At 44.0% G+C, this 27,498-nt stretch overlaps 1 protein-coding gene across 1 annotated transcript in view; it reads left to right on the top strand.

Annotated features, from left to right (window-relative positions):
* The window catches only part of ATAD5 (ATPase family AAA domain containing 5), a 104,554-nt gene that overhangs the window by 10,724 nt on the left and 66,332 nt on the right, over positions 1–27,498 (top strand). The window contains 5 exon segments of the mRNA XM_033960976.1: positions 1,241–3,051; positions 8,656–8,743; positions 17,493–17,657; positions 18,513–18,630; positions 26,622–26,706. Coding sequence (XP_033816867.1) covers positions 1,241–3,051; positions 8,656–8,743; positions 17,493–17,657; positions 18,513–18,630; positions 26,622–26,706 — 2,267 coding nt within the window.

Here is a 27,498-nt window from a genome sequence, read left to right as displayed (position 1 = left end):
TTCTACTTGAAGCGCACCGCTCCTCATTGTTCTGCTCTCCAGCTGTTTCTCTCTTTCGATCCTAATCTCTTGGGTTGCTCTGTTTCTAAGCAGACCATTTCTAACTGGCCGCTTGTATCTCTTTCTGTTACGCTCAGGCTGGCCTCTCCCTGCCTGGTCGAGTCACAGACCACAAGGTCCGAGCGATGGCGGTGTCTGTTGCTTTCCTCTGCTCAACTCCCATTGAGGAAATCTGTAAGGCTGCCACTTGGTCCTCGGTTCATACATTCACCTCTCACTACTGTCTGGATGCGTTCTCCAGGCATGATGGCCACTTTGGCCAGTCAGTTTTGCAACCCCTGTTCTCCTAATTTGCCAACTCTCCCTCCATCCCATTATAGTTAGCTTGGAGGTCACCCACATGTAGAGAATATGCTGCCTGCTTGTCCTGGGATAAAGCACAGTTACTTACCATAACAGGTGTTATCCAGGGACAGCAGGCAGATATTCTCGCAACCCACTCACCTCCCCGTGGTTGGCTTCTTTGCTTGCTATCTGAACTGAGGCCACGCTGAGGAAACTCACGCCCTAGACCGGGCAGGAGGGGCTCGCGCGCATGCGCGGGCCAATCGCAAGCTTGAAGTTCTTCAAGCAAGTCTGCTTGCGAAAACGTCCGCCAGTGATGGTGACGTTATCCACATGTAGAGAATATCTGCCTGCTGTCCCTGGATAACACCTGTTACGATAAGTAACTGTGCTTTTTCTCCCATAGATGCTGAATGAGAGTAAAGAATCAGGTCCTCAGTAACTCCTTAGCCCCAGAATAGTATTTAGCTTATTATTTTTCATGTCAACTAAATAATTTTATATCTTATTTAATTCAGCTACTTAGATATTTATATCAATTGGTTTGTTTCAAGTTTATCGTAAAGCAAATATCACTAACATTAACCCTCCCTTTTACAAAACTGTAGCGCAGTTTTTAGCGCCGGCTGTGGCGGTAACAGTTCCGACGCTCATAGAATTCCTGCTGTGTCCGGTGCTAAAACCGGTGCTACTGTTTTGTAAAAAAAGGGGGGAGGGGTAAAATTGCTTTAGCTGATTAGTTTGAAATTATAGTATCAGTAAATAGACAAAGCACTATTTCAATAAGCTTGAACATAGGATTTTTTCTATATTTTATTGTTGCCACTTGTTTCTCCTTTTTTGTACAGAAAGCCTGTCTAGTCAGCCTTATTAACATATTTTATCTTATATGCAGCCATGCAAGAAATTACGCAGAGAGGAAGAGCCCCCAGCAAAAACAATCACAAACTATTTCTCACCATTGGCAAAAGCAGTGGATAAAGTTTTCTCACCACCAAGATCGAACAGTATTCGGGATTATTTTAAAATGACCCCTCCCACTAATAAGGATTTGTCTTCAAATGCTGCTAAAAACAGTAAAAGCAGACAAACTAGGCATTCTTCACCTAATAATGGCATAGAACCTAAAACACCAGTGACACCGTTATCTCAGACAACAGCAAAATCCAAGAGGAGAGGCAAGAGAGTCAATTTGCAAAAGCGTTTAAGTGATCTACAGCACTCAGAAACTGAATCGCTTATTCAGGTTATTAGTGATAATGACACTAATGAAGATTTGGAGTCAAGAGCAAACATTGTGAATAGTGGCTTCCTGGGAAGTGATACTGCAGCTTTACTTGCTCAGATTTGTTTTGAAAATGAGGAATTAAAAGAATCTAGCACTAGCATATCAACCACTATCACTTGTTTAAATCCAGGAAACAAAATGTGCACGGAGCCAGAGAAAACTACAAATGACTGCAAAAGGGAAAAGAAAAGGAAATTTGTGAGTGATAATAATTTGCCTCAAATTTTGTCCTTGAAAAAGCAGATAAATGAAGAATGTGAGATGAATTCTAAGAAAAAGCACTTCACATCTGTTCTGGTAGATGAAAGCAAGAACACTATAAGTGATTCAAGCCTTGACGTAAATATAGATGAAACATCTCTCTTAAATGACTCTGTGGTAACTGTATCATATGAGGATTTTTTGAAAAGTCAAGGAGAAAGCGACAGTGATAAGACCTGGGAGACAAAGGCATCAACCTTTGATAACTCTATTATAGTCAACGAAGCAGAGCAAAGCACTAGCGTTGGTGGGTCAGAGACTGGTCATGCCACTTCACCGCTGGCGCTTAACACAGTAACTGTTCTAGCACAAGTTCATTCATCTCCACCTAAATCTGTCACTATCTTGAAACAAAGAAAGACCCCAAAAAGAATAGCCTCAATCTTTTTGAAGAAAAAAGATAGTGAGGCAGATAGTTGTGCTCAGGTCTCTAAGACTGAGCAGACAGAGCAAATGGTACAGAAAAGAAAATCAAATGTTGTAATTGAAGAGGAAGAATTGGAGTTAGCTGTACTGGAAGATGAAGGGTCTGAATTTGTAAAAACAAGGTGCACTAAAGAGGAAAGGCAGCAGTTTATGAAAGTCTTTAAGCAACCGACTTCAGAAGTAGCCAAAAGTGGAACTAAGAAAGTACCTGGCAAGCTTAAAGACTTGAAAAATAAACGATCTAAAAAAATCAAAGACATGGAAATAAATACAAATGATGTAAATCAAAGGACGTCATCAAAATCTATTAAAGCTGAAAAGCAGAATATCAAGAGAAAAAACATTTCAGAGGGGAAAATTAAAAAACTAAAGAAAAAACAGAAGAAAATAGTTGAAACTAATGAAGGAAACTTTGATAATTTTGCCATTGAAAAGGGTCAAAGTAAAAAGCATGTAGTGAAAATCCAAATTAACACAGATGATCTAAGTGACATAGAAACCCAACAAATTAAAAAGACAAATAAAAATAATGCTTTAAGGAGAAGTGCAAGGCAACAGAAAACTGAAATATCCAAATGTAATACAGTGAATAAAACTGTTTCTGAAAATGAGCCAGATAATGGTCCACTACAGGTTTCCTCACCAAAAGTTAACCATACACCTATAAGCAAAAATAGCTTCTATAAGGCTGAAATGATAATGATATCATCTGAAAGCAACAGTCCAATTAGGTAAATACAAACAAAAATTAGTTCTGTATCAGTTTCTAAAATTTGACTAGCATTTTGCATAATTGATATCTTTGGGGTAATTTTTATTACCAGGTGCCTATAAAAAAAAACTTTGAAAGATAATGCATTTTTATACCTATTGTATAAAGTGGCATATTATTTTGTGTGTGTGCCTTTTTGAAATAGTATTCTAGAATAACCCCTAGTAGCACAGCCATACTTCTGCATAAAGTTATACCCGCTTGAAGGCAGGTGTAACTTTTTGTGTTTACTTGGAGAGGGTTTGTGCATATATTATAAAATGTGACCCTTGCAACTCTGTCCAGACCACACCCACAAGAATACCTATGCATGGTCCATATGAAAATAAGCATGCATACAAAAATGCACAAATTATAGCGACCATTCTTGTACAATCCCATTTTATTCCGGGACCAGTGGGATCTTTCTGTCTACCCGCCAGGACTTTGTAGGAAGCCTCAAATTTCAGAGACTTAAACCCCTCCCCCTCATACCTTATCACTGTCACTAGTTCTGTAAACATCAATCTTTCTTCTTACAAGCCAGGCTGTAGGAACTTGTTTTTGGTGCTCATGTTTTATTTCGTGTAATTTCAGTTTTTGTGTTCGCAGTTTTCGCCCTCATGCTGTGGAGGTTCCCTGCAGGGTCAGCTCTTGACTTCGGGAGATCACAGACCTTTGGTAAAAGTCGGTTTCTGACGGATTCCCTGCTTGTCATTAAGCCCTCTGGACAGCCTACACATCAAATTGGGGCTTGGGGACTGTTTCCTTGGGAACTAGCTCACCCCAGGTTCGTTCACTAGTGGCTTGAGCACAGGCTGCGTGGTTCTGTGGAGGCATGCCCAGGATCGGAGCCAGACTGCGTTCTTCCGCCAGGCGTGCTGCATGGTGTGTCCGAGGGTGGTGGAGCTGACTAACCATGGAAGTCAAGCCAGTGGGGCAGTCAGAAGATTCAAAGTTCAGCTTTCCAGCAAGTTGAGGCAGAGGATCTCCCTGTGAGCTGTTTTAGCTCTATCTGCAGTGTTTTCCTCTTAGCACATGTTTCTGTGAGTACAAGCTAACAGCTTGAATCAGAGATTTTGGGACGTCTTTAAAAAAGGGATTTTAGGTGGTTTCTCTGCATGCCCTACCCCCCACCCCTCCTGCACATTGAAGGACCTTACTCTTAAGGCGGTGTTCCTGATGGCCATTACTTCCGCGAGATGCGTTTCTGAACTGCAGGCTTTTTCATGTAGCCCTCCCTTCTTGGAGTTCTCTAAGAAGCAGGTCATGCTGTGGCTGGTTTCCTCTTTTCTTCCAAAGGGGTTTTGTCTTTTCATGTCAACCAGTCCGTTGTCCTTCCGGGCTTGGGTAGTCAGGAGGGCTCTTTGTAGCAGAGACAGTTGAGCAAATTGAATGTCCTTAGGGTCCTTCGCGCTTATGTTCAGCGGACCCAGGAGTTCCATCAGTCGGATCGTCTTTTTGTTCTTTTAGTGTGTCCCTGTAAGGGGGATGGCGCTTCCAAGGCTATGTTTCAAGTTTAATTAAATTTTAATATACCGACCATCGACGTGCACCTGGCCGGTTTACAAAGCTAAAAAAGGTTAAAATAAATTTTTGTAGGAGGGGGAAATGTGAACATTAAATAGACAAATTACAAATGCAAACATGAGTTTGAGGGTAAAAAGGGGGGAGGGAAGTTAATTACATCATTAAAAACAAATTAATTAAAGGGAAGAAGGGGGAGAATAAAATACCAGGAATGGGGATCGCTTTTTAAAAGCGGTTCGTGTAATATACTGCTATACTGTTGGAAAGGAAACATTTTTAGTTTAGTCTTGAATTTGTCGAGGGAGTTTTTGAAGCGGAGTTGAGGTGGCATGGCATTCCATAAAGTTGGAGCTACAACGGAAAAATTAGTATTTCTAGTGTAGTAGAATTCTTTGATTGAAGGTATAGTCAGTAAGTTCTGGTCAGCCTAATCTAAGGGTCTGGGAAGAGCAAAAGGGGATGTTGAGTTTATAAAGAAAAGATGGGAGACGTGAAAGTTTGATTTTAAAGACCAGCAGTAAAGTTTTATAAGTGATATGGTGGGTTATGGGTGTAGCCAATGTGCTTCTCGCAGAAGAGTGACATGATCATATTTTCCAACCTTATAGATAAGTTTGATTGCTGTATTTTAAATGAGCTGTAGATGACGTAATTCTTTTTGAGTAATTCCATTATATAGGGAGCTGCTGTAACCAAAATGACCAGTGAGTGAATAAGGGTTGTGATAGCATCAGTTTCAAGAATTGAGGTTAGAGAACAAATGAGCCAAAGTTTGTGGAAAAAGCTTTTTACGACGGAGCTTATCTGGTCATGGAAGCAGGGCAGGATTAATTTGTCGAGGGTCCCTAGGCACACAAGTACACTGGGCCCCCTGCCCCACCCCACCACACCATGCGCCCAGGCGGAAACAGGAAGCTGTGTCAGAGGGGAGCTTTGGGCAAGCAGCACCGCTTGCACAATTACAGTTCCCTTTGCCTTTCTTACCTGTGTTGCTTGCTTGTGGCCCTCGTTGCCGATCGATGCTGGAGGGGCCCATCGCTGTTTGGAAAAAACAATGTTGATGCCTTCCTTCATTGGGCCCCCCTGACCATTTCGGGCCCTAGGCATATGCCTACTTGGCCTATTGGTTAATCCTGCCCTGCATGGAAGGTTAAAACTTTGTCTAGAATAACTCCGAGCAATTTTATTTTTGATTCCATTTTTACTGTGCATTGGATCAAAGAGGCTATCGCTTCGGCGTACCTTCTTGGAAGGTTAAATCTTTGTCTAGAACAGCGGTCTCAAACACGCAGCCCGCAGGCCGCATGTGGCTCTCCAGATTTTATTTGCGGCCTGCAGTCTGGACTGGATCATTATCTTCCTTTTGGAGCAGCAGCGTGTCTGGCCAGCTCGTTCCGTTCAAAGCCGCGGGTTGGCGGCTCCTTGCGCTATCCACGGAAGAGCCGGCCAGACACGCTGCTGCTCTAGTGGCGTACCAAGGGGGGGCGGTCCACTGTTCTCCCTAGAGTGCGGCTCGTCTAGAGCAGTGGTGCCCAACCTGCTTCCCTTCCCTTCTCAGGCCGGCACCATGTTATTTGATCTCCCTGCTTCTCTTTGGGGCCGACCAACTCTCGCCGCCCGACGTCAATTCTGACGTTGAGAGGACGTACTGGCTAGCCAATTGCTGCCCAGAACGTCCTTTCCGACGTTAGAATTGATGTCGGGCGGCGAGAGTTGGTCGGCCCGTGGAGAAGAGAAAGAGGGAGATCTCGGCCTGTTCACAATGGCGGCAGCGGCAGCAGCCTATTCCCCGGTGGCGGTGGTGTGGGGGAGGGCAGGAAGGAAGAAAGAAAGAAAGAAAGAAGGGGGGGACAGGGAGCCAGAAACAAAGCAAAAAATGAGACACGGAATCAAAGAAAGACAAACATAGAGAAAGAAAGAAAAAGTTGGGGGAGGGAATGAGGTCTGGAGGAGAGGAAGCATACAGGAGGCTGAAAGAAGAGAAGAAATATTGGATGCATAGTCAGAGACTGATGAAATTACCAAACAAAGGTAAGAAAATGATTTTATTTTCAATTTAGTGATTGAAATGTGCCAGTTTTGAGAAAGAAAAGATATTAAACTTTAAATGTGAGGGCAGCAGAAAAAATAGAGCACTTGGAGGGCCGCAGAAAAAAATAGTTAATGTCTTATTAAAGAAATGACAATTTTGCATGAGATAAAACTCTTTATAGTTTATATATCTTTCCTTTTAACTGTTAAAGGAAAGTTTTATAAACTATAAAGAGTTTAACCTCATGCAAAATTGTCATTTCTTTAATAAGACATTAACTATTTTTTCTGCGGCCCTCCAAGTACCTACAAATCCAAAATGTGGCCCCGCAAAGGGTTTGAGTTTGAGACCACTGGTCTAGAATAACTCCGAGCAATTTTATTTTTGATTCCATTTTTACTGTGCATTGGATCAAAGAGGCTATCGCTTCGGCGTACCTTCTTCAGAAGAAACCTGTTCCAGATTTTCTCAAAGCTCATTCCACTTGGGGGTCAGGCAGCCTCTTGTGCTTAGAGTTCTCTTGTGCCTCCGGTGGATATCTGTAAAGCTGCGGTTTGGCCTCTCCATTCCTTTGTTTGCCATTACCGTGTGGACGTTCAGACGTGTCGAGACACATGGTGTTTGGTGAGTGTGTTCTTGTGGCGGCCCTTCTGAGGTCCCATCCATGATGGGTACTGCTTTGGTACATTCCATCTGTTCTGTGCCGGTCTGGTGCGATGCTAAAGAAGGAGAAATTAGGTTCTTACCTGCTAATTTTCTTTCTTTTATCCCTCCAGACCTGCACAGATCCCACCGTCATATATTTCAGTGTTTTTCACAAAGAGTTCATTTTTTTCTGCAATATTGTTTTGGTTTTGGTTGTTGGAGAATATAATAAGAGCAGCGGCATTTGGTTTGTCTGGTTTAGCTAGCGAACTGTGGGGACGTTTTTGAAGGTTGTTTGTTCTAATCAGTATGCAACAGTATTCACATGTCCGATTCGGGTAATTCCTTTTTCTTCTCCATGTGAGAGTGGAGTTGGAATGTTTTCAGCCTAGTTAGTTTCTGCTTGGCTATTTGTCAGACTAATTGAAGATGGAACTGCACAGTCCACTTGTACTACTGCCAAAAGTCATTATGTCTCAGTCTCTACCTGCTGGCAGAGGAGCGTAAACCCATCCATTCTATGCCGGTCTGGCGGGACTAAAATAAAGAAAATTAGCAGGTTAGAACCTAATTTTCCGTCTTTCTGCCACAATTTCTTTGTCTCAGACTGCATTTCTTGGTATTGAGTATCTTCTCTCTCTCAACATGAATCACAGAATAATTACTTGGGACTGACACCTCTATGATTAATGCCATTCCGGTGTTTTTCTGTTTTATTACTATGTCTGTTTTTTCTGCATCCAGCTTTTTGTCAGTGTGGAAGTCTACATGTACATTTAGCGAGACAAAGTGGCAGGTTTGGTGAAGCCATTTTATGCAAGTAAATGGCTTTGAAAATTTTCCTAATTGTAAGAAATGGTTTAGTAATGTGTACATTTATTGGTAGTTCTGAATATATAACCAGTGTCCTAGCTTTCAATGTTTTAACAGCCCTTATTTATAACTGTTTATATCAGAGTAGTACACTGAAGAATGAAGAAGACAACAGTTTAGATTTTTTTGTCTTTATGGTAATATTTACTATGAGGATGTTTTGATTCATGACTATATAAATAAATCTACTTCTATCTGAACAGATATGTACTAGCAATGGAATTAATAGGATTAGACTGAGGAGTGGTAGAGGAAGTGGGATTGGGATTGGGTAACCCAGACTTCACAGCCATCAGGACCATAGTCTTGGTTTCTGAGTTGCTACAAATTTGGTACAAGAGAGGAAAAAGGTAATAAAAGAAAACAAAAAAGATAAGAGGATACCTCTTTTTTTATTCACATTGATATACTGCTCAATAAAGCAGAAACCATTATTAAGTTAGGTGTGACAGTAACATCCTTTTAAATATCTGCATATAAATTGAAGTTTTTGTATAATTTTAGAATGCGATTTACTCGTATTGACTCCAGTAGTACTGAAAAATGTTTGAGTTCTGATACTGAAGAGGATTTTACTCCAAGAAGTAAAAAGGTAATTTGCAGTAGAAAACCTATCATTATAATTGTTTACTTGCCAGTTGAGATTTTGGGCCATACATTTCTAGATAGGTAATGAATTGATTGCCTAATGTTAGTTGCTGCTGAATGGTGTAGTAGTATCCAAATTACTTTCCCCATCTTTTACAAATCCCGATAGCATGGGCTGACATGGTAAATGCTCCAATGCCCATAGGGATTGAATGGGTATTGGAGCATTTGCCATGTGGTTCTTGTTTGCGTGGCTTTGTAAAAGAGGCCCTTTAATTGCAAAGTGATAATTATTCAGTTTATATACTTTCCATACCATAAACTTACAAGTTAGTTTGCAAATAAATATAACAATACAAATAGATGTGTGACCACATACAATAACAGACAAAGTCAGTATTTAGATAAAACTGATTAAAGACTTTCTCAGTTTATACAGCACTTTGTACAATTGTATTTATTTATTCAATTTTTCTATACCATTCTCCCAGGGGAACTCAGAATGGTTTACATGAATCTATTCAGGTACTCAAGCATTTTTTCCTTTCTATCCCAGTGGACTCACAATCTATCCAATGGGGGGATTAAGTAAATTGCCCAGGGTCACAAGGAACAGTGTGAGTTTGAACCCACAGCCTCAGGGTGCCAAGGCTGTAGCTTTCACCACTTCACCACATTCTAACCACATTTGTTGCTACTATTTGGATTTCTGCCAAGTACTTATGATCTGGATTGGCTGCTGTTGGAAACAAGATACTGGACTAGATGGACCATTGTTCTAGCCCATTATGGCTGTTCTTATATTCTTAAACCTAGGTCCAGTTGGAGGTTGAAGCAGAGCTTAAAGAAATGTCACATAATTTTTTTTCTCCTGTAGGAAGCTGGTTAATGTTAAATGAGCAAGCATTGTAGGTGTTCTTGCTTGTTGTACACCATAACTCTAGCCTTAGTTACATAGAGGGGCATTTTAATAGGACATCTGAGTTTGGACATTTTAGGAAAGATGTCCAGAAATCCAGTAGAGAAAATGTCAATTTTAAAAACTGCAAGACATCTATCTTGTTTGAAAATAAATTAACTAGACATTTGGGCTCTTAATACATCTATCTTTTTTGGCTATTCTTGAATATAAAGACATCCACATGAAAAACACACAAAAGCAAGTTTTCTGATGTCCAAGCAGACAACGTTCTTAGCAAACTGTTCACAAACAGCTAAACATTCCTGAGTACAGCAGAGGAACGCTTAAGGATTATTGCAGTGAATGTCATATTAAAAGGACCAGGTATAGATATCACTATAGCATATATTGTATGGTGAGCCCTCCAAAACCCACCCAAAACGTACTGTGCCCACCTGTACACCACAACGATAGCCCTAATGCCTGGTGTCATCTTTATGTAGGTACAGTAGGCCTTGGAGGGCTCACCATACAATATAAGCAAGTTATAGTGACATCTGTACCTGCGACTTTTAATACGACATTCATTGCAGTAATCCTTAGAGTTCCCCTCTGCTCTGCTGTGCCCGATGTATGTGAGCCATATGAATCTGCCATATAGGCTGGACAGTACTGGGTTTTTTCACATCTTTGGGTTCTTGGAGGAGGTTGGTGACCACTGGGGAAGTAAGGGGGGGGGTTCATACTTTAATCCCTTCAAAGGTCATCTGGTTAGTTTGGGCACCTTTTTAGCATTTAGACGCTTTTAAAACAGGTCTAGCTCCAAATGTCTAAAAAAAGGCCCTGGACATTTTTTTTAAAGATTTGATTATCCCTGCAGAGTGTCCAAGTCCTAAGCCCACCCAAAACACACCTCTAACTTGCTCCCTTAAGATTTAGATGCACGGAAGACAAAACAACTAGAAAGACGTCTAGAAAGTCTGTTTTGAGAATGCCCACTTGGACATTTTGACTAGTAAGACGTCCAAGTGCTGTCTTTTGGATATCTATCTTTATCCCAGGACAAGCAGGCAGCTATTCTCACATAAGGGTGACGTCATCAACGGAGCCCGGATGCGGAAGCCTCGCAAGCAGACTTACTTGAAGAAACTAGAAGTTTCGAGACGACCGCACCGCGCATGTGCAAGTGCCTTCCCACCCAGCATAGGTCGCATCTCCTCAGTTCTCAGTTTTCCACGGAGCCGAGAAGTCCGTCTTTGACTCTCTGCGTTTAACTTCGTGCCTTCTTTCAACCGCGGTTTGTGTTTTTTTCTTCATGAATCACTGTTTTTACTACTTTTATTTCTTTATATTAAAAAATATATATATTTTCTTCCGTTCAGCTGCTTGGGCAGGCCGCCCGGCCGCAGCCCAGGGGCTTCGATTTTGCAGTGGCTATTTTTTTTCCTATGTCCTGGCCAACTACAGGCTTCAAGAAGTGTAGCAAGTGCCAGCGTGCGATTTCCCTTACGGACCCACACCGTTGGTGCCTCAAGTGCCTTGGGCCAGACCATCAACCGAAGCCGTGTGAGCGCTGTGCTACTCTTCAACCTCGAGCCCTTAAACGTCATCGTCTTTTGGTGGACAAGCTCTTCGGGATGGATTCTTCCTCCAATCCCTCGACTTCGAAGGTGGCTTCGACCTCACCTTCGACTGAGCCTCCTCCTGCTTCGAATGCTTCCACCTCGAGCCTCATCAAACCTTCGTTTCCAGCGGCTCTCTCGTCAACGACTCCTGCTGTGTCTTCCCCTGTATCCTCAGGTCAGGTAACTCAGCAGAAAGTTACAGCAGTGGTTCTTAAGGTGCCTAAGACTTCCAAGTCGAAGCACATTCCCACTGCCTCTGTGGAACTTCCAGCCAAGGCAGGTGGGCCGGTTTCAGATGCGGTACCCTCCTTGCCGGCTGCTTTCTAGACCATATTGGAGAAGCAATTCATGCAGTTCCTTACTAATATGGGACCGAAGCTTTTCCCTCTTATCCAGCCTGGGCATTCTGCAGACTCCCGCGAGGTCGAGCCACTTCCTTTGCCTCAGTCTGAGCTTCAACACTCTTTGCAGGGAGCAGATTCTCTGCGAGTGGTCTGACATCCAAGCATGTCATGCAAGGAGCAGATTCTTTTCCAGTGCCTCGACAGGAATCCTCACACTCTATCCAAGGAGCAGAGTCTTTGGGAGTGTATCGAGGTTCCTCCACCAAGCCTCTGGAGCTTCGCTCTACAGCCTCCAGTCCTATCCATTCATTGGTAGCATCGGCTGCTTCTGTCTCCGAGGCGAAGTCTCCTTGATCATCGAGATCTGCTTCCAAGCACCATTCTCATAGAAGATCGAGACATTCCTCGAGGCATACTTCCAGGCACAGTTCTTCTTCTAAAGAACGTCCTTCTTCAACCAAGCCTCGATCTACTCCTACTTCTACTAGACCGCCTACTCCTCGATCGAGGTCTCCACTTCCACACCTCGAGGATGTCACAGTTTTGATTGCTTCGTCCAAGTCTCCATATTCATTTGATACTTTTCTTCTGACTGAAGCTTCAACCTCGACCCAGGCTGCTTCGACAACCTTGAGTCCCTCTCGAGGCAAAGCATTGGCCGATCAGCTATCTTTTTCATCCTTTCTTCGTCAGATGGCTGTTGACCTGGATCTTCAATTAGATGCTGGTTCCAAATACTCTAAGGAGTATCTCGAAGTTATGCATCTTCCTGAATCTCCGGCAGAGTCACTTAAGCTTCCTCTTCACAAGCTCTTGTCTCAGACTTTTGCCAGATGCCTGGAGACTCCTTTTACAATTCCAGCAGTTCCAGGCAAATTGGACTCTAGGTATAAAATTCTACATCGCAAAGGGTTCTTCAAATCACAGTTATCTCACCAGTCCTTGCTTGTGGAGTCATCCTTAAAGAGGTCCCATCCTTCCAAGGTTTATGCCACCATACCTCCTGGAAGGGAAGGGAAAACTATGGACAAATTCGGACGTTGCATCTATCAAAATGCTATGATGTCCTCTAAAGTCCTCAATTATAATTTTCATTTGTTACTTATTTTGAGTTCCTCATTAAGCTTTTGCCAAAATTTTTGAGTTATTTAGACACTCAAAAACATTTTGAATTCCAAAAAGTCATCACTTCTCTATCTCAACTCAGACTACATCTCCTTCAATCATCCTATGATGCCTTTTAGTTATCTGCTAGGGCGGCTGCTTGTTCTGTAGCAATGCGCTGCCTTACCTGGCTTCGTACTATTGACATGGATTCTAATCTTCAGGACCGTTTGGCTAATGTTCTTTGTGAAGGCAATGACCTCTTTGATGAATCCATCGAGGCAGTCACTAAGAAACTGTCTGACCTTGAAAAATTCTTTGCCTCTATAGTCAAACCCAAGCCAAGGCAGCTCCTGCTAAGCCTCCATGTCTTATACCTATATATCAGAGGCGTTTTTCTCCCAGGACGTCTCCTTACAATCGCCCTCCTCCTAAGAAACAGCAGCCTCAGAAGCAACAAAAATCTCAGCCTTCTGCTGCACCTAAGGCTACTCAGCCTTTTTGGCCGTTTACAACAGAGCATAACCTCCACCATTTTGCCTCTGTCTTCCCTTCTCCCTATAGGAGATTGTCTCCATCATTTTTACCACCAATGGATGACGATTACATCCAACCTCTGGGTCCTAACCATCATCAAGGAAGGATACTCCCTTCATTTCACTCAGTTTCCACCAGAGCTTCCTCCAAGAGAGTATCCTTCCATTCCATTCCATTCCAGACCACCCTTCTTCTTCAGGAAGCTCAAGCTTTGCTTCATCTCCATGCCATCGAACCAGTTCCTTTGGACCAGCAGAACAGGGGGTTTTACTCCCGTTACTTCCTTGTTCCGAAGAAGACGGGTGATCTGCGGCCCATTCTGGATCTCAGGGCTCTCAACCAATTTTTGGTCAAAGAAAAATTTCGTATGTTGTCCCTGGCATCCCTTTATCCCCTTCTCGAGCAGAACGACTGGTTATGCTCTCTGTATCTCAAGGAGACCTACATTCATATTCCCATCCATCCGGCCTCCTGTCAATACCTCAGATTACGGGTGGGGAATCTGCATTATCAATACAGAGTGCTGCCCTTCAGCCTGGCTTTATCTCCCAGAGTGTTCACCAAGTGCCCAGTAGTGGTAGCAGCAGCTCTATGGAACCATGGTCTTCAGGTATTTCCTTACCTCGACGACTGGCTCATCAAAGATTCAACTTATCAGGGGGTTATTGTAGCGACCCAACGGACTACGTGGTTCCTACAAAGTTTGGGTTTTGAAATCAACTTTCCCAAATCCCAACTTCAGCCCTCACAGAATCTACAATTCATCGGAGCTGTTCTGGATACTGTCCAACTCAGAGCATTCCTTCCACAACAACGTCTGGAAGCTCTTCTTCAACTCTGCCACATAGTGTCTTCCCGCTCTTCCATCTCAGCGAGACACATCATGATACTCCTAGATCACATGGCCTCCACAGTACACATGACTCCTTTTGCCAGACTTCACCTCAGAATTCCTCAGTGGACCCTGGCATCTCAATGGGCGCAAGTTTACGACCCACTTTCTCATCAGTCACTCCTTCATTGAAGCAGTCTCTCTGTTGGTGGATGCTCTCTTCCAATCTCTCTAGAGGCTTTTTCAAACGCCCCCTTCCCCCATCAGAAGGTCTTCACAACAGATTCCTCGACTTATACTTGGGACGCTCATCTCGATGGTCCGTACTCAAGGCCACTGGACCAGTCCGGATCATCGGTGTCATATCAATCTGTTGGAACTCAGAGCGATCCTCAAGGCTTTCAACGCTTTTCAACATCTTCTTCAAGACCAGGTAGTCCTCATTCGGACGGACAACCAAGTCGCCATATATTACATCAACAAACAGGGAGGGACGGGATCTGCCTCCCTTTGTCAAGAAGCTCTGAAGGTTTGGGACTGGGCAATCCGCCACAACACCTTCCTCAAAGCTGTCTACATCCAAGGGGCGAAGAATTGCTTGGCGGACAACTTGAGTCGTCTTCTGCAACCTCACGAATGGACACTCCATTCCTCGCCTCTTTATCAAATTTTTTCTCAATGGGGAATGCATCAGATAGACCTCTTTGCAGCTCCCCACAATTACAAACAGCCTCAGTTCTGCTCCAGGATATACTCTCCTTATCGCCTCGAGGCAGATGCTTTTCTTCTGGAATGGACGAATCTCATCCTCTATGCATTCCCTCCATTCCCTCTTATTCTCAAGACTCTGGTCAAATTGAAGAACGATCATGCCACCATGATTCTGATTGCTCCTCGGTGGCCAAGACAACCTTGGTACTCCCTTCTACTTCAACTAAGCAGCAGGGAGCCATACCTTCTACCAGTTTTTCCTTCTCTGCTTACACAGAGTCAAGGGTCTCTTCTTCATCCCAACCTGAAGTCCCTACACCTGACAGCTTGGTACCTCTCAGCATTGCTCCTCTTCAGTTTTTCTCAATCTGTAAGAGACGTTTTAGAGGCTTCTAGGAAACCTACCACTAGACAATGCTATCTCCAAAAATGGACTAGATTTTCTACGTGGTGTTTTTCTCACGACAAGGAGCCTCAATATTCCTCCTTATCTTCTGTTTTGGATTATCTTTTGCACTTATCCACTTCTGGCCACAAGTCTACATCCATTCGAGTGCATCTCGGTGCAATTGCAGTTTTCCATCAGCCTTTTGAAGGAAAACCACTCTCTGCTCATCCGGTGGTTTCCAGATTCATGAAAGGACTTTTCAATGTCAAACCTCCTCTCAAACCGCCTCCTGTGGTTTGGGACCTCAATGTTGTTCTTACTCAATTTATGAAGCCTCCATTTGAACCAATGTCTACGGCTCATTTCAAGTATCTCACTAGGAAAGTGGTGTTTCTCATTGCTCTCACTTCTGCTAGAAGAGTCAGTGAACTGCAAGCTTTAGTTGCTGATCCACCTTTCACTGTCTTCCATCATGACAAGGTGGTCCTCCGTACTCATCCTAAATTCCTACCTAAAGTGGTTTCAGAATTTCATCTCAACCAATCCATTGTTCTTTCAGTGTTTTTTCCTAAGCCTCATTCTCATCCTGGAGAATCAGCTCTTCATACTCTGGATTGTAAACGTGCTTTGGCCTTCTATTTGGAATGCACCAAACCACACAGAACTGCTCCTCAACTTTTTGTCTCCTTCGATCCAAACAAGTTGGGACATCCAATTTCTAAGCGCACCATCTCCAACTGGATGGCGGCTTGTATCTCATTTTGCTATGCCCAGGCTGGATTACCCCTAACCAGTAAAGTCACAGCCCATAAAGTCAGAGCCATGGCAGCTTCAGTAGCTTTCCTCAGAACTACACCTATTGAGGAAATTTGTAAGGCTACTATTTGGTTCTCGGTTCATACTTTCACTTCCACTATTGTCTGGATGTTTTCTCCAGACGGGATGGACAGTTTGGCCAAATTTATTCTCTTAAAATGCCAACACTCCCACCATCCCATTCTGGTTAGCTTGGAGGTCACCCATATGTGAGAATAGGCTGCCTGCTTGTCCTGGGATAAAGCACAGTTATTTACTGTAACAGGTGTTATCCAGGGACAGCAGACAGCTATTCTCACAACCCACCCACCTCCCCTGGTTGGCTTCTCTGCTAGCTATCTGAACTGAGGAGACACGCCCTACACTGGGTGGGAAGGCACTCGCCCATGCACAGTGTAGTCGTCTCGAAACTTCTAGTTTCTTCAAGCAAGTCTGCTTGCGAGGCTTCCGCATCCGGGCTCCGTTGATGACATCACCCATATGTGAGAATAGCTGCCTGCCGTCCCTGGATAACACCTGTTACGGTAAGTAACTGCTTTTTTGAAAATGAGTCCCATAGTGTGAAAGATGTTGCAAAAATCTTTGAAGTAGCTGATGACATGAGACTCGTAGTTCATATGATAAAATTATTTTTGCAATTCAAAAAAATAACACTTCTTCCACCTTGAATTTGAATGAAAAATTGAAAAAATAATAATAAGAAAAACTTTTTATACTTTTTTCAAATATGATATATGCTCAGAGACCTGGAGACCCAATGAGACACCAAGGACCTGTTTTACAAAGCTGCACAAAGCCCTTTAAATCTCTATGGGCTTCGGGGGCCGTTACCGTGCTGCAGCCGCTAGTGCGGCTTTGTAAAACAGGCTCTAAGACACTTAGGCACCTATTTTGCAGGCACCCATCCAGCTTTTTAATCGGCAATAGTTGAAACTTAGGCGCCTGTCAAGAAAGTGATTCTGTAAACAAGGTGCCTCTAAAACTTTAGGCGGCCTTCAAAAAAATAGGCGCTATGCTATGTGTTTGGTGCCTTGTTACAGAATTGCTGCTCTTAAGCCTGCTTAAACGCTCGCATTGCCGCCTAACTTTTAGTTGCACCTAGAGCTGGCCTATTTATTGGGTGCCTCCAAAATGGGTGCCCAAATAGGTGCCGCTCAGTGCGATTCACTAAACAGCACCCAACTGTAGAATCGTGCTGAACAGTGCCTATATCGGCGCCTAACTTTTGGGCGCTTCGTATAGAATTTGCCCCTAAATCCCAATATGAAGTCTCACCAACCAATTTTTGCATACACTAAAAAGTTTTGTTATATTTACTTTCTGTGTGCCATCCTCATATTGCTAGTAATTAATAAATAAAATAATAATGTGAGGAGCAACTTATCTCAAAAATCCAATTTTCAGGGACCCTTATTTTTGCTGCATACCTTACTGTACTCTTTTCTCAATCTTTTATTCACAATACTGTTAAACTGATTTACAATTGTATTGCTAGATGCCAGGTACCAATAAAAAAACATCAAAAGCAAAGAAACTGATTGAAAAAGCAAAGGCTATACAGCATAATATATCAAAGGGAAATGTAGAAACACCAGCATCTCTTAGACGGTCTTCTAGACAACAGGCTCTGGCTGAAAGGAAACATTTATGTGAAAGTGAGGTAAGCTCCACTTTGGAAGGAAAATAATTTTATTATTCAGGTTAAGTACCTGGTTTAAAGTGATGCTTTATAATTAATTCCACTTTACCTGATACATTGTTTAGGCAAAATACTAATTGTTCATTTGATGTTACACAATCTGTAATAAAGATTTATATTAACTATATAACTACACTGTTCTCCAAAATTGATTTTATTAATAAATATCCCCAAAGCTTTCTCCCTTCTACTTCTCTGCCTTTCCTAAGAGAAGCATCCAATGATGCTCTGTTGAGAATGGATCATCCAGCTAAGGAAAAAACATTGATATTGGTTTGTATGGTGAAGAGTTGTGCCAGCAATTTAAATACAGGGCATCATTTTCTTGACTAATATTTTTCTGCTTCTTGATTAAAAAGGAATAAAGAATTAAAAAAAAAAAAATTGGGAGTGCAATATATTAATTACTAGTCCAGAAACTTGCGTCACCTGGACCCTCACTATAAAGAAATTTGCTTTATAGAAGTAAAGTTGTGCATGTGTAATGCTGCTTATTGATTTGATTTATCGACATCTCTTTTTGATTAGAGGATGGAGTTCCCCTATCTAGAATTGTGAAAACTGAGGACCCTCCCGTATTCACAAAATTAATTTATAATATTATTGTGGTGTATTTGATTGCACTAGTGAATATTCTTCTGCTCCTCCTCTTATTTAGAAACGTTAGAAGGATTATTTTTGGGACGCTTATTGATCTGCAGCATGATCTCATTAAAGTGCAGCTTGACCTTCTGAGTCCTGCCTGTTATGCAGACTTCATGTATAGCCTTGGAGGAAAGATGAAACCAGACTCATAATGTTCTGTTTCCTTGTTAGGATCCTTGCTCTAGCAATATGCTTTCTCTTGGATGTGAAGGTCCAAAGAAACTTAGAAGTTTAAACGATGTGTTGGGAAAAAGCACTAAACAAATTAAAACTGTTAAAAGATCTTCTGGTAAGTTGACAATTCATAACTTTAATCTTAGTATGCCATTCAGTTACATATACTCCAGATTCTGTACGTGTGATGATTTATCTCTTCCCGCGAAACAGCTTGCAGAGAGGAAATACTTATAGTTTTGAGCACCTCCCCTATAGAGGCAGAACCAAAGTCCACAGTTCAGTTTTTTCTCTGCAAGAGAACTGTGCAGAAGGGTTTGATCTGTCCTTCTTAGTTTTTATTGCTTTCTTGTGCTTGAAGTTCATGTTTACTGAGGCTTTGGTGCCCTGAGACCCAATTCTTGGGGATTTTCTGCCTGGGAAAGGACACAGACCCACTGTGCTGGTCTGCAGCTCTGCAGGGCAAGCCTTTGGATGGACCTGGTGAGCTAACCTGCTGTGTTTTTTTATGTGCTCGTGATCCGTTCCCCTGGGAGAAATCTCACCTACTGAGTTTCTCAGTGGTTTGAGTGCAGGCTGTGGGCACCCTGATTAAGAACCCTTGGGGTATCAGGATGCTGGCTGTGTATTTCCCACCCCTGACGTGCTCCAAGGTCCCTGGGGGGGAGGAGGCCAGTCTGTCCAGTTTGCAACCTGAAGATTCCGTGGTCTGGAAGAGTTGCAGGAAGTATATGAAGCAGAAAAGTCCTTTCTTACATTCAGCTGCATTGAGAAAGCTGCAGGCAGGCAGCAACTGAAGAAATTTGAGTAAATCCCCATTAATTCCTATAGGAGAATTGGGGTTAGGTTTACCATATGGCTCCAGAAAAGGAGGATGGATTTAGACATCCAGGCTTTACTTCCATTGCTTTCAGTGGAAGTAAAACCAGGGCTGTGAAGTTGGTAGATAAATTCTTCGACTCCGACTCCTCAATTTCTGGTACCCACGACTCCAACTCCCAAAAATGGTACCCAAAAATGTCTCTGACTCCACAGCCCTAGCAGGGCTGTGAAGTTGGTAGATAAATCCTTCGACTTCGACTCCTCAGTTTCTGGTACCCATGACTCTGACTCCAGATACCCAAAATTGTCTCCGACTCCTCGACTCTGACTCCACAGCCCTGAGTAAAACCCAAATGTCTCTATCCATCCTCCTATCTTCCATTGCTTTCAATGGAAGTAAAACTGAGATATCTCAATCTGTCCTCTTTTTTTCTGGAGCCATATGGTAACCCTAATAGGGGTAGATCAGAAATTCCCAAGTTTGAGGGTTTCTGAAGTTAGGGTTCAGGTCCCCACCTTCAAAATCTCTATTTCAAATCTCAAAAGTGTTTTTGCACTTTTAATAAAGTCTCTACGGGCCATTTTTGGTGCGATTTTACTGGCAGTGGCCATCTTGGATTCCAAATGATCTTTTATTCAAAAGCCTCTATCTGCCTAAAAACCTCCCGATTTTGCTCCCAGTCAACTGGAATGGACTCCTCAGGGGGTGAGAATGCGAATTCTTGTCGACTATGTGCCAATTTACCAGTGGAAGTGCATCCGTGTACAGTGTGCCTTAACGCATGCAAGGGAAGAACAGGAGCCTCGGGCTTAGCCTCATCCTTGTCCTCCAGGGCTGGTGAACTACTATGGGTCCAGGAGATGGGTAAAATGTTTCTTGCGTTGATGTGAAGCGGTGGTGCAAGACATCTGGAGACTCTGTGAGTGCCCAGCCAGAGGACTTGCAGGCTTCATTTACTTGCCCTATGCCAGGCTTCTCCCCAGAATTTGTAAATCTTATGTGGAGAGCCCTTTTGACATGTCCAGGTCAGGGGGCTTAGCCTAAAGGCGCTCAGCCTTTGGTCCAGGGAGTGTCTTCTCTGGTGTCTGCTTCCCTTGTGAACGAACTGGCACATAGCTACAGCAATCTTTCGGATCTTGAGAGGTCGGATGGTGTGTCAGATTTCATGTCGCTTTTTTCCCAGGATTCTGGGATTCTGTTCTGGATGACTCAAGTTCTCTGTTTGGGCCTGAAAGCCATGAGGCCTCCCTGGCTCCCAGTCAGGGAGATGATATTCATGTTCTCCGCCTTTACAGGTTGGTCTTTGTCCACCATTTTATTTCAGATGCGGAGTTGGAGCTAAAGCTGGAACTGCAGCCTTCCACTTCCAAATGCACAGTCATAAGTGGCATTAATGACCAGACCTCCTCCTTTCTCATCTGGATATTACTGCCCTTGTCACGGAACAGTGGGAAACCCTGGAGGGGTCCTTGCAGGTTATTAGTGCCATGGCCAAGCTTCATCCCATGGCACCTGAGTTCCAGCAAATTTTTGCCCAGCTGAAGGTGGATTCAGCTGTAACTCAGGTGACCAAGCATACTACTCTCCCGAGTGAAGTGGTGTCATGCTGAAAGATTCAAGACGAATGCTAGGAAGTACTTCTTCACTCAGAGGGTGGTGGACACCTGGAATGCGCTTCCAGGAGAGGTGATAGAACAGAGTACAATAATGGGTTTCAAAAAGGGCTTGGATGACTTCTTGAAGGAGAAAGTGATTACAGGGTATAGATAGAGGGGTATTATACAGGGTACTTCAGGATTAGGGCATAAACAATTCAGGTGGTGGGAACTTACAGGTCAAGGACCTGGAGGGCCGCCGCGGGAGCGGGCTGCTGGACAAGATGGACCCCTGGTCTGACCTGGCAGAGGCAATACTTATGTTCTTATATGCAGGACTATAGGGCGGACTTGGTGCTTAAGGAAATACAGGGGCAAGGTATGGCAGGGTCCCCTGCTGGGGCAGAGTCCCTTGGGGCCGCTGGGGGTTTCCCCCCTGAATTTATGTTGGCACTATGTAAAGCTTATGTACTAGCGGCTGGAGGTTCCGTGTCCACTCCGGGGGTCTTGGGGGGGTTTTGTCCTCGAAGTATTCCCCGGTGCAGCCCCATACAGCGGCGGTTTTGCCCCCCTCTCCTCCTCTCTCATCCAAGCGCCCGAGAGTTTCTTAGGATGAGGATTTTTGCCCAGAGGAGCAAGATGTTATTGATGAGGACCTAGACCCTTGGGGAGATTTCTAGGATCTTGGGGGGTCAGATTCCGCCAGCGAGGGGTTCGAGCACCCCCAGCTGGCGAAGATGCATCTGTGGTGCACATTTTTCAGCGGGACGAGCTTCATGAGCTAATTCTTCAGGTCTCCTCGGTTTTGCACTTTGAGGACACTGTTGGAGCCCCCGCATACAGTGGGCCCCTTGCTGAAGGAGATCTGCTCTGCTTCCGGCTCTTTACCTATGTATCACACAGCGGCCCTTTGGTTAAAGACCAGCACCCTAACTGAGACTAGCCCTACCAGCAAATAAGAAATTTAAGCATTATAATATTTGCATGACATACAATTTAACTCTATTAGGAGTTGGAGTTGACACATTTTCAATGACTCAGACTCCAGTAACTCAAAAATTGCTTCTGACTCTGACTCCACAGGCCTGGTAACTATGAGTTTTGCTGACTGGATCTTGGGGAGTTCAAGCTGTTTTGTATCTCAAACACTTGCTGAGCTCTGTGTCTTCCCAAAAATCTTAAGACCCACTACTGCAGTCTCAAAATTACTAGTCTGAAAAGCATTTCAACTTGTGGCGTAAACTTTCTGGATGGGAACAAATTTTAGGTTAAGCCAAAGCACTGGTCTCAAGTGTATCTACAGTGTACACACCTGAGATAACTTTTGGGAACCTTCTTATTCAATGCTACAGATTCTGAGAGCCTCATTCCAGCATGAATAAGTCCAGAACTGGATTCTTTGCTACCTTAACTTTTCTATAGTGTCCCTCTAGACCGGCACAAGTGGGTATTACGCACTCCTACCAGTAGATGGAGATTGAGAACCACAGAGCTTCAACTTAGCCTATAAGTGGGCTGTGTAGAGCAGTGTTCTTCAACCTTTTTACACCCGTGGACCGGCAGAAATAAAAGAATTATTTTGTGGACCGGCAAACTACTAAGACCGAAATAAAAAAACACATTTTCGCCCGTCTCCGCAAGCTCGGTCCCCACAAACCATCTGATCCCATCTGCACAAGCCTCAATTATGATTTTATATTGAACGTATTTTATTAAAGTATAAAAAGAAACAATATTCTGTACAATTGTCATTTTATAAATATAAATATTCAGAGCAAGGACCAACAAAACCCCTGTCTCCCCTCCCCTTCACATATATCCCCTCTACTATCAAGAAAACTGAACAAGCCAAATTATTACAGAATGCTACACAGAAATATCATGCTAACAGAATACTGCAGTCACACATGATAGAAATAGTGTTAGGCTTTGCAGTCCCCAGTTATGTCTCTAGCAGTAGCAGGATATATATTTCAAATCTGATATATTGTAATGACAAAATAGAAATAAAATGATTTTTTTCTACCTTTTGTGGTCTCTGCTTTCATCTTCTTTCCACTCTTCCTTCCAGCGTCTGCCCGTTCCATCCACTGTCTTGTCTCTCCTCCTTCCATATGTATCTGACTTCTTTCTATGCCCCTCTCTCCTTTCCATCCAGCCTGTGCCTCCTCTCTCCTTTTTACATCATTCATTCCAGCTTCACTGCTTTCTTCATTTTTATCTCTCCTACACCAGATCTAGCATATTTATCCCTCTCTCATTTCTCTGCTGATCCCCTTTCCAGCATCAATCTCTCTCTACTTTCTCATTCCTGTCTCTCCCCTTTCCCTCCTCTAATCTCCCTGCCAGCTGTTTCCTTCCTTTTTTCCTTCTCCCTTCCCTCCTCCCCCCTATCCAACAGTAACTCTCTAACCATCCCTTTCCCTCTTCCCCTCCCAGCAGCTTCTCTCTTTCTACCTCCAGGTGCAGTGGCAGCTCTCCCTTTATCCAGCAGCTTCCCAGCTTCCAACAGTGGCTTCCTCTCCATCCAGCAGCTCTCAGTACTTGCCTGCAGCAGTGATTTCCTTAGGCAGCCTTAAGTCGTTGCTGCCTCTGAGGAAGGTAAAGTTGCCAAAGTGAATCACTGCCCTGGTAAGTATAGAGCTGCTAGGAGAGGAGACAGCCACTGTTGAAGGCTCCCTGCACATTCGCAACCCCCCCCCCCCCCCAAGCCGGCAAAAACTTTGCACCGCAGGCCCTGCCGCCCAAGACGAGCCGGAGGCCCCTATCCGCCGCATCCTGCACGTGGGCAGACTCTCAGCACAGACGCTGCTGATGGCCCCAATCTACACGCTGCCCCCACCGCGCACGCTGACCACCGCGCATCTCCCTTCTACTTGCCGCTTCCCCGCGGCCCTCTTCGGCGACTCGGCAGGGGCAGCGATCAAGACAGGCTTCCGACGTCGGGACCTTCCCTCTCTGAGTCCCGCCTATTTTTTTCAACTTCCTGTTTCCGCATAGGCGAGACTCAGAGGGAATGCCCGACGTCAGCAGCCTGTCTTGATCGCCCGAGGCTGGGCGGAACAGATTTCCCCGAACACCACCAGGGCAGGAAATTTAACAGTGTCCATCTCGCCGGCCCTGCGCGGACCGGCAGGAATTTTCTGCGGACCGGCACCGGTCCGCGGACCGGCGGTTGAAGAACTGTGGTGTAGAGGATGACGCATGAAAAAAATTGATCCCCATCCCCACAGGTTCTGTATCGCTCCCTGCGAGCTTTATCTGATCCCATCCATACAAGCTTCAAATTGTTATTATTTTATGTTGAAGTAATTTTAGTAAAGTATAAAAAGAAACAATATTCTGTACAACTGTCATTTTATAAATCACAAATACAGAACAAGGATCAACAAAACCCCTCTCTCCCCGTCCCCTCCCATATCTGCCTTCTGTGTCCATTTACCACCCCCATGCAGTATTCCCTTTTGTGTCCGTGTCCCTATGTTCCCATCCATATCAACTATCTCCCCTTCTTTCGTATATCTCCCTGTGTCCAGCTTCTCCCCTCTTACTCCCTTACACTAGTGTGTCTCTCACCCTCTCTCTTTCCTCCCTCTCTTCGCTGTGTTCAGTATTTCACTTCTTCTTTTTTCATCACCTTGGGTCAGCATCTCTCTTTTACTTCTCTTCTCTCTCCTCCTCCCTGCAGGTCCACATCTCCCTCCCTTTCTTCCAGCTCCAGTCATTCCCCCCCTACATGGGGTCCATCACCTCTCTCACTTCCCTCCTACTCCCCCACTCACATGGGTCCAGCATCTCTCTCCATTCCCTCCAGCTCAAGCCCCCCCCACCAGGTGTCCAGCACCTCTCTCCATTCCTTCCCCTTCAGCTTTGCAGCCAGCCAGCCAGCATCCCTCCATGGTTCATATTAGCAGCAATAGCAGAATCTATCCCACTCCCACGAGTACAGCAGTTCCCCCACATGGATTAGCATCTCTGTGTCTTCCTCTCCAACTCCCCTCCACCCCACGCAGAATTTACCTTAAGCAGCCTCAGCCATGCCTCTGAGAAGAATCAGAGGCCTTCTCCGTTGCCTTCCTTCTGCCAAGTTCCTTATAAGAAATGCAAATGGTTTGCATATATTTCCTCCCCATTTAAAAACAGAGATACAGTGGAAATACAAAAAATAAAAATAATAAGAAGAAAAGAGGGCAACCAAACTGCTTGAAGGGATTGAAGCAGATCAGCAGTGAAGAACTTGGAGAAGAGATGACTAAAAGAAGATACAGGTTCCTAAAATCATTGTTGGACTGTGAGAGGAGAGGGACGGCAGAGGGTTGTAGAGAGAGATGCTGGCCCCTGGAGTGGGGGTTGTGGGAGAAAGGGAAGAGAGAGGGGACAAGCTGGACAATGGGAGAGACGGATGCAAAGAAGAGTTGCTTGTGAGCACTGCGAAAACTTGATTTTGCTGTTAGATTCCACCAAGACCAGGGAACACCTGAAAGAGGGTATTCAATTGGGGGCTAAGATTTTTGCAAACATTAGTGAAAGCATTTTAACCAAAAGGAGAATTAGCCACCAGGTGATAGAATCTCAATCCATGAAAGTTTATGTAAAAAGGGCACAAAAAGGTACCTTTTCAGTCTGTGTGTAATTGACTGATTGCCCCCCTCGCCCCTGGAGGCAGCAGCCCTCATACTCCAGAATCCTGTCTCCTTGCCTGTTGCAGCACCATCAAGAAGCAATCTGCAGCCCTGACACTGCCAAGTCCCTCCTGGCCTGGATTATCCCACCCTGCCAGGGCTGCTTCCTGAAGGCTGGACTGGCTTCCCGCTGCACCGTCCATGAATAGAGCAACAGTCGCTTCCCGATGGCAGTTGCACTGAGGGGATCCAATGTCTGGCCTGTCCCGTCCACTGCCTGCCTGCCTGCTAAATCCCTCCTTCATCTAACTTCTGGTTTAGTGAAACTGGAAGTTAAATCAAAGAGTGATTTGGCAGAAGGAAGACACTGGAGCAGGCATCTGATTCTTTTATGTGCTATGGTTGAGGCTGCTTGAGGTAAAATAGGTGCAGGGCAGAGGGGAGTTTGGGAGGAAGGCACGGTGAACACAGTTGTTTCCCCACTGTTACCGCGGGTAACAGCCACCGTGTCATTCTCTAATTACATTGAAGTAGTGCTTACTCAGAAGAATCCCTAAGGGATATTGCTCAGTTGCCTGTTGTAGGTTTGATTTTCCTCCTTGATAGTAATAATTTTGATTCTTCTTGTTGGATTTCATTGTTCATCTGCTTTGGTACGAAAATGCTGACTGCTTGGGGATGGTTATTGTAGACACAATCTGAGTAGTTCTCAGTTTCCATCTGTTAGTAGGAGTGCATAAACTCAAAGAGTCTGGACTGGTTGGAGAGATTAGTTCAAACCTGCTAATTTTCTTTCCTTTAATTTATATGTAATAAATATGTGGTAGAGACAATCAAGAATAGTCTAGGTAAATTCTTAACTGCTATAAATTCAAATGGACATAGGACTGTAAATCTGCAGCAAGTACTCGGTGCCTTGTGTAGTATGGCCTAAGTTCCTGTAAAATTCTTCAGCTACATAGGAAAGCAAGAGAACACAAAAAAACAGGATAAAATTGTGATCACGATTGTGTGGCTTGAAGTTAGAAAAGTGCTTTAATAATAAACATTCTTTCTTTTTCTAAAGGGCAAAAGAAAACAGCTTCTTTATTCCTTCAGAAAAAAGCTCAAAAACAGACAACTGGGACAGTCACAATCATTGATGAGAGCAGGTGAGTATAACACCAGTTAATATGAATTTCTGTTATATCTTTACAAATGGAATTCATAAGCCGTGGTTTTAATCCCACCCTTTTATTTTCCTCACTCTGCTTTCCCTTTTGGTACTTGAATGACTATATAGAATACCTTTCCCAGATGGAAGAACAGCATAGTTTAAGGCAGAGTTTGTCAGTTCTGTTGCACAAATATATTTCTAGTGCAATAGATGTGTCATTCTGGATGGTAGGGTATTCTCCCCATGCTCGCAAGCTGTACAGAAGGAATCCACTCCAGCTTTTCAACACCTGCTTCACTAGAGGGCTCTGATGCCCCTTTCAGTTTTTCCTTTTGCCTGTGAGCCATAAAGAGCCTTTGTGATATGCTCTGTATATTTCTTTATTTTTTTTGGCCTTTTTGACCGTTTTTGATGCTCAAAGCTCCCTAGATCTAGGTTAAGCTCTACCTGCATGAAGGAGAAGCAGACTGAGGTCTGCAGTTAACAGGCCAATCCCTTTGTGGTACCTGTTAGCCAGCCTGCAGAAACTTTTGTGAAGGTCGGGGTCCGGTCCCCTAGAAGCTTTGCTTACCTACTGCGTCACAGGGGCTTGAGTGCAGGCTGTCGGACATCCATAGGGGGCTCAGTGGGGCTCTTCAGGGTGCCAGCTGTGTTTCACCTCCCCACTTTTGCATGCGTGGGTCCGTGGGGGATTGAGAATTAGTCAGACTTCAGGGAGAAGAGTTGAAATCGGAAGGAAAAAATAAGAAAATTGAACGTTGGCACAGTGATGATCATTTCAAGATTT

The sequence above is a fragment of the Geotrypetes seraphini genome, chromosome 10 (genome assembly GCF_902459505.1).
Source record: "Geotrypetes seraphini chromosome 10, aGeoSer1.1, whole genome shotgun sequence".
In the NCBI taxonomy this organism is placed as follows: domain Eukaryota; kingdom Metazoa; phylum Chordata; class Amphibia; order Gymnophiona; family Dermophiidae; genus Geotrypetes; species Geotrypetes seraphini.
The sequence above is the reverse complement of the archived record's forward strand: the minus strand, read 5'-3'. Positions and strand labels throughout refer to the sequence as shown.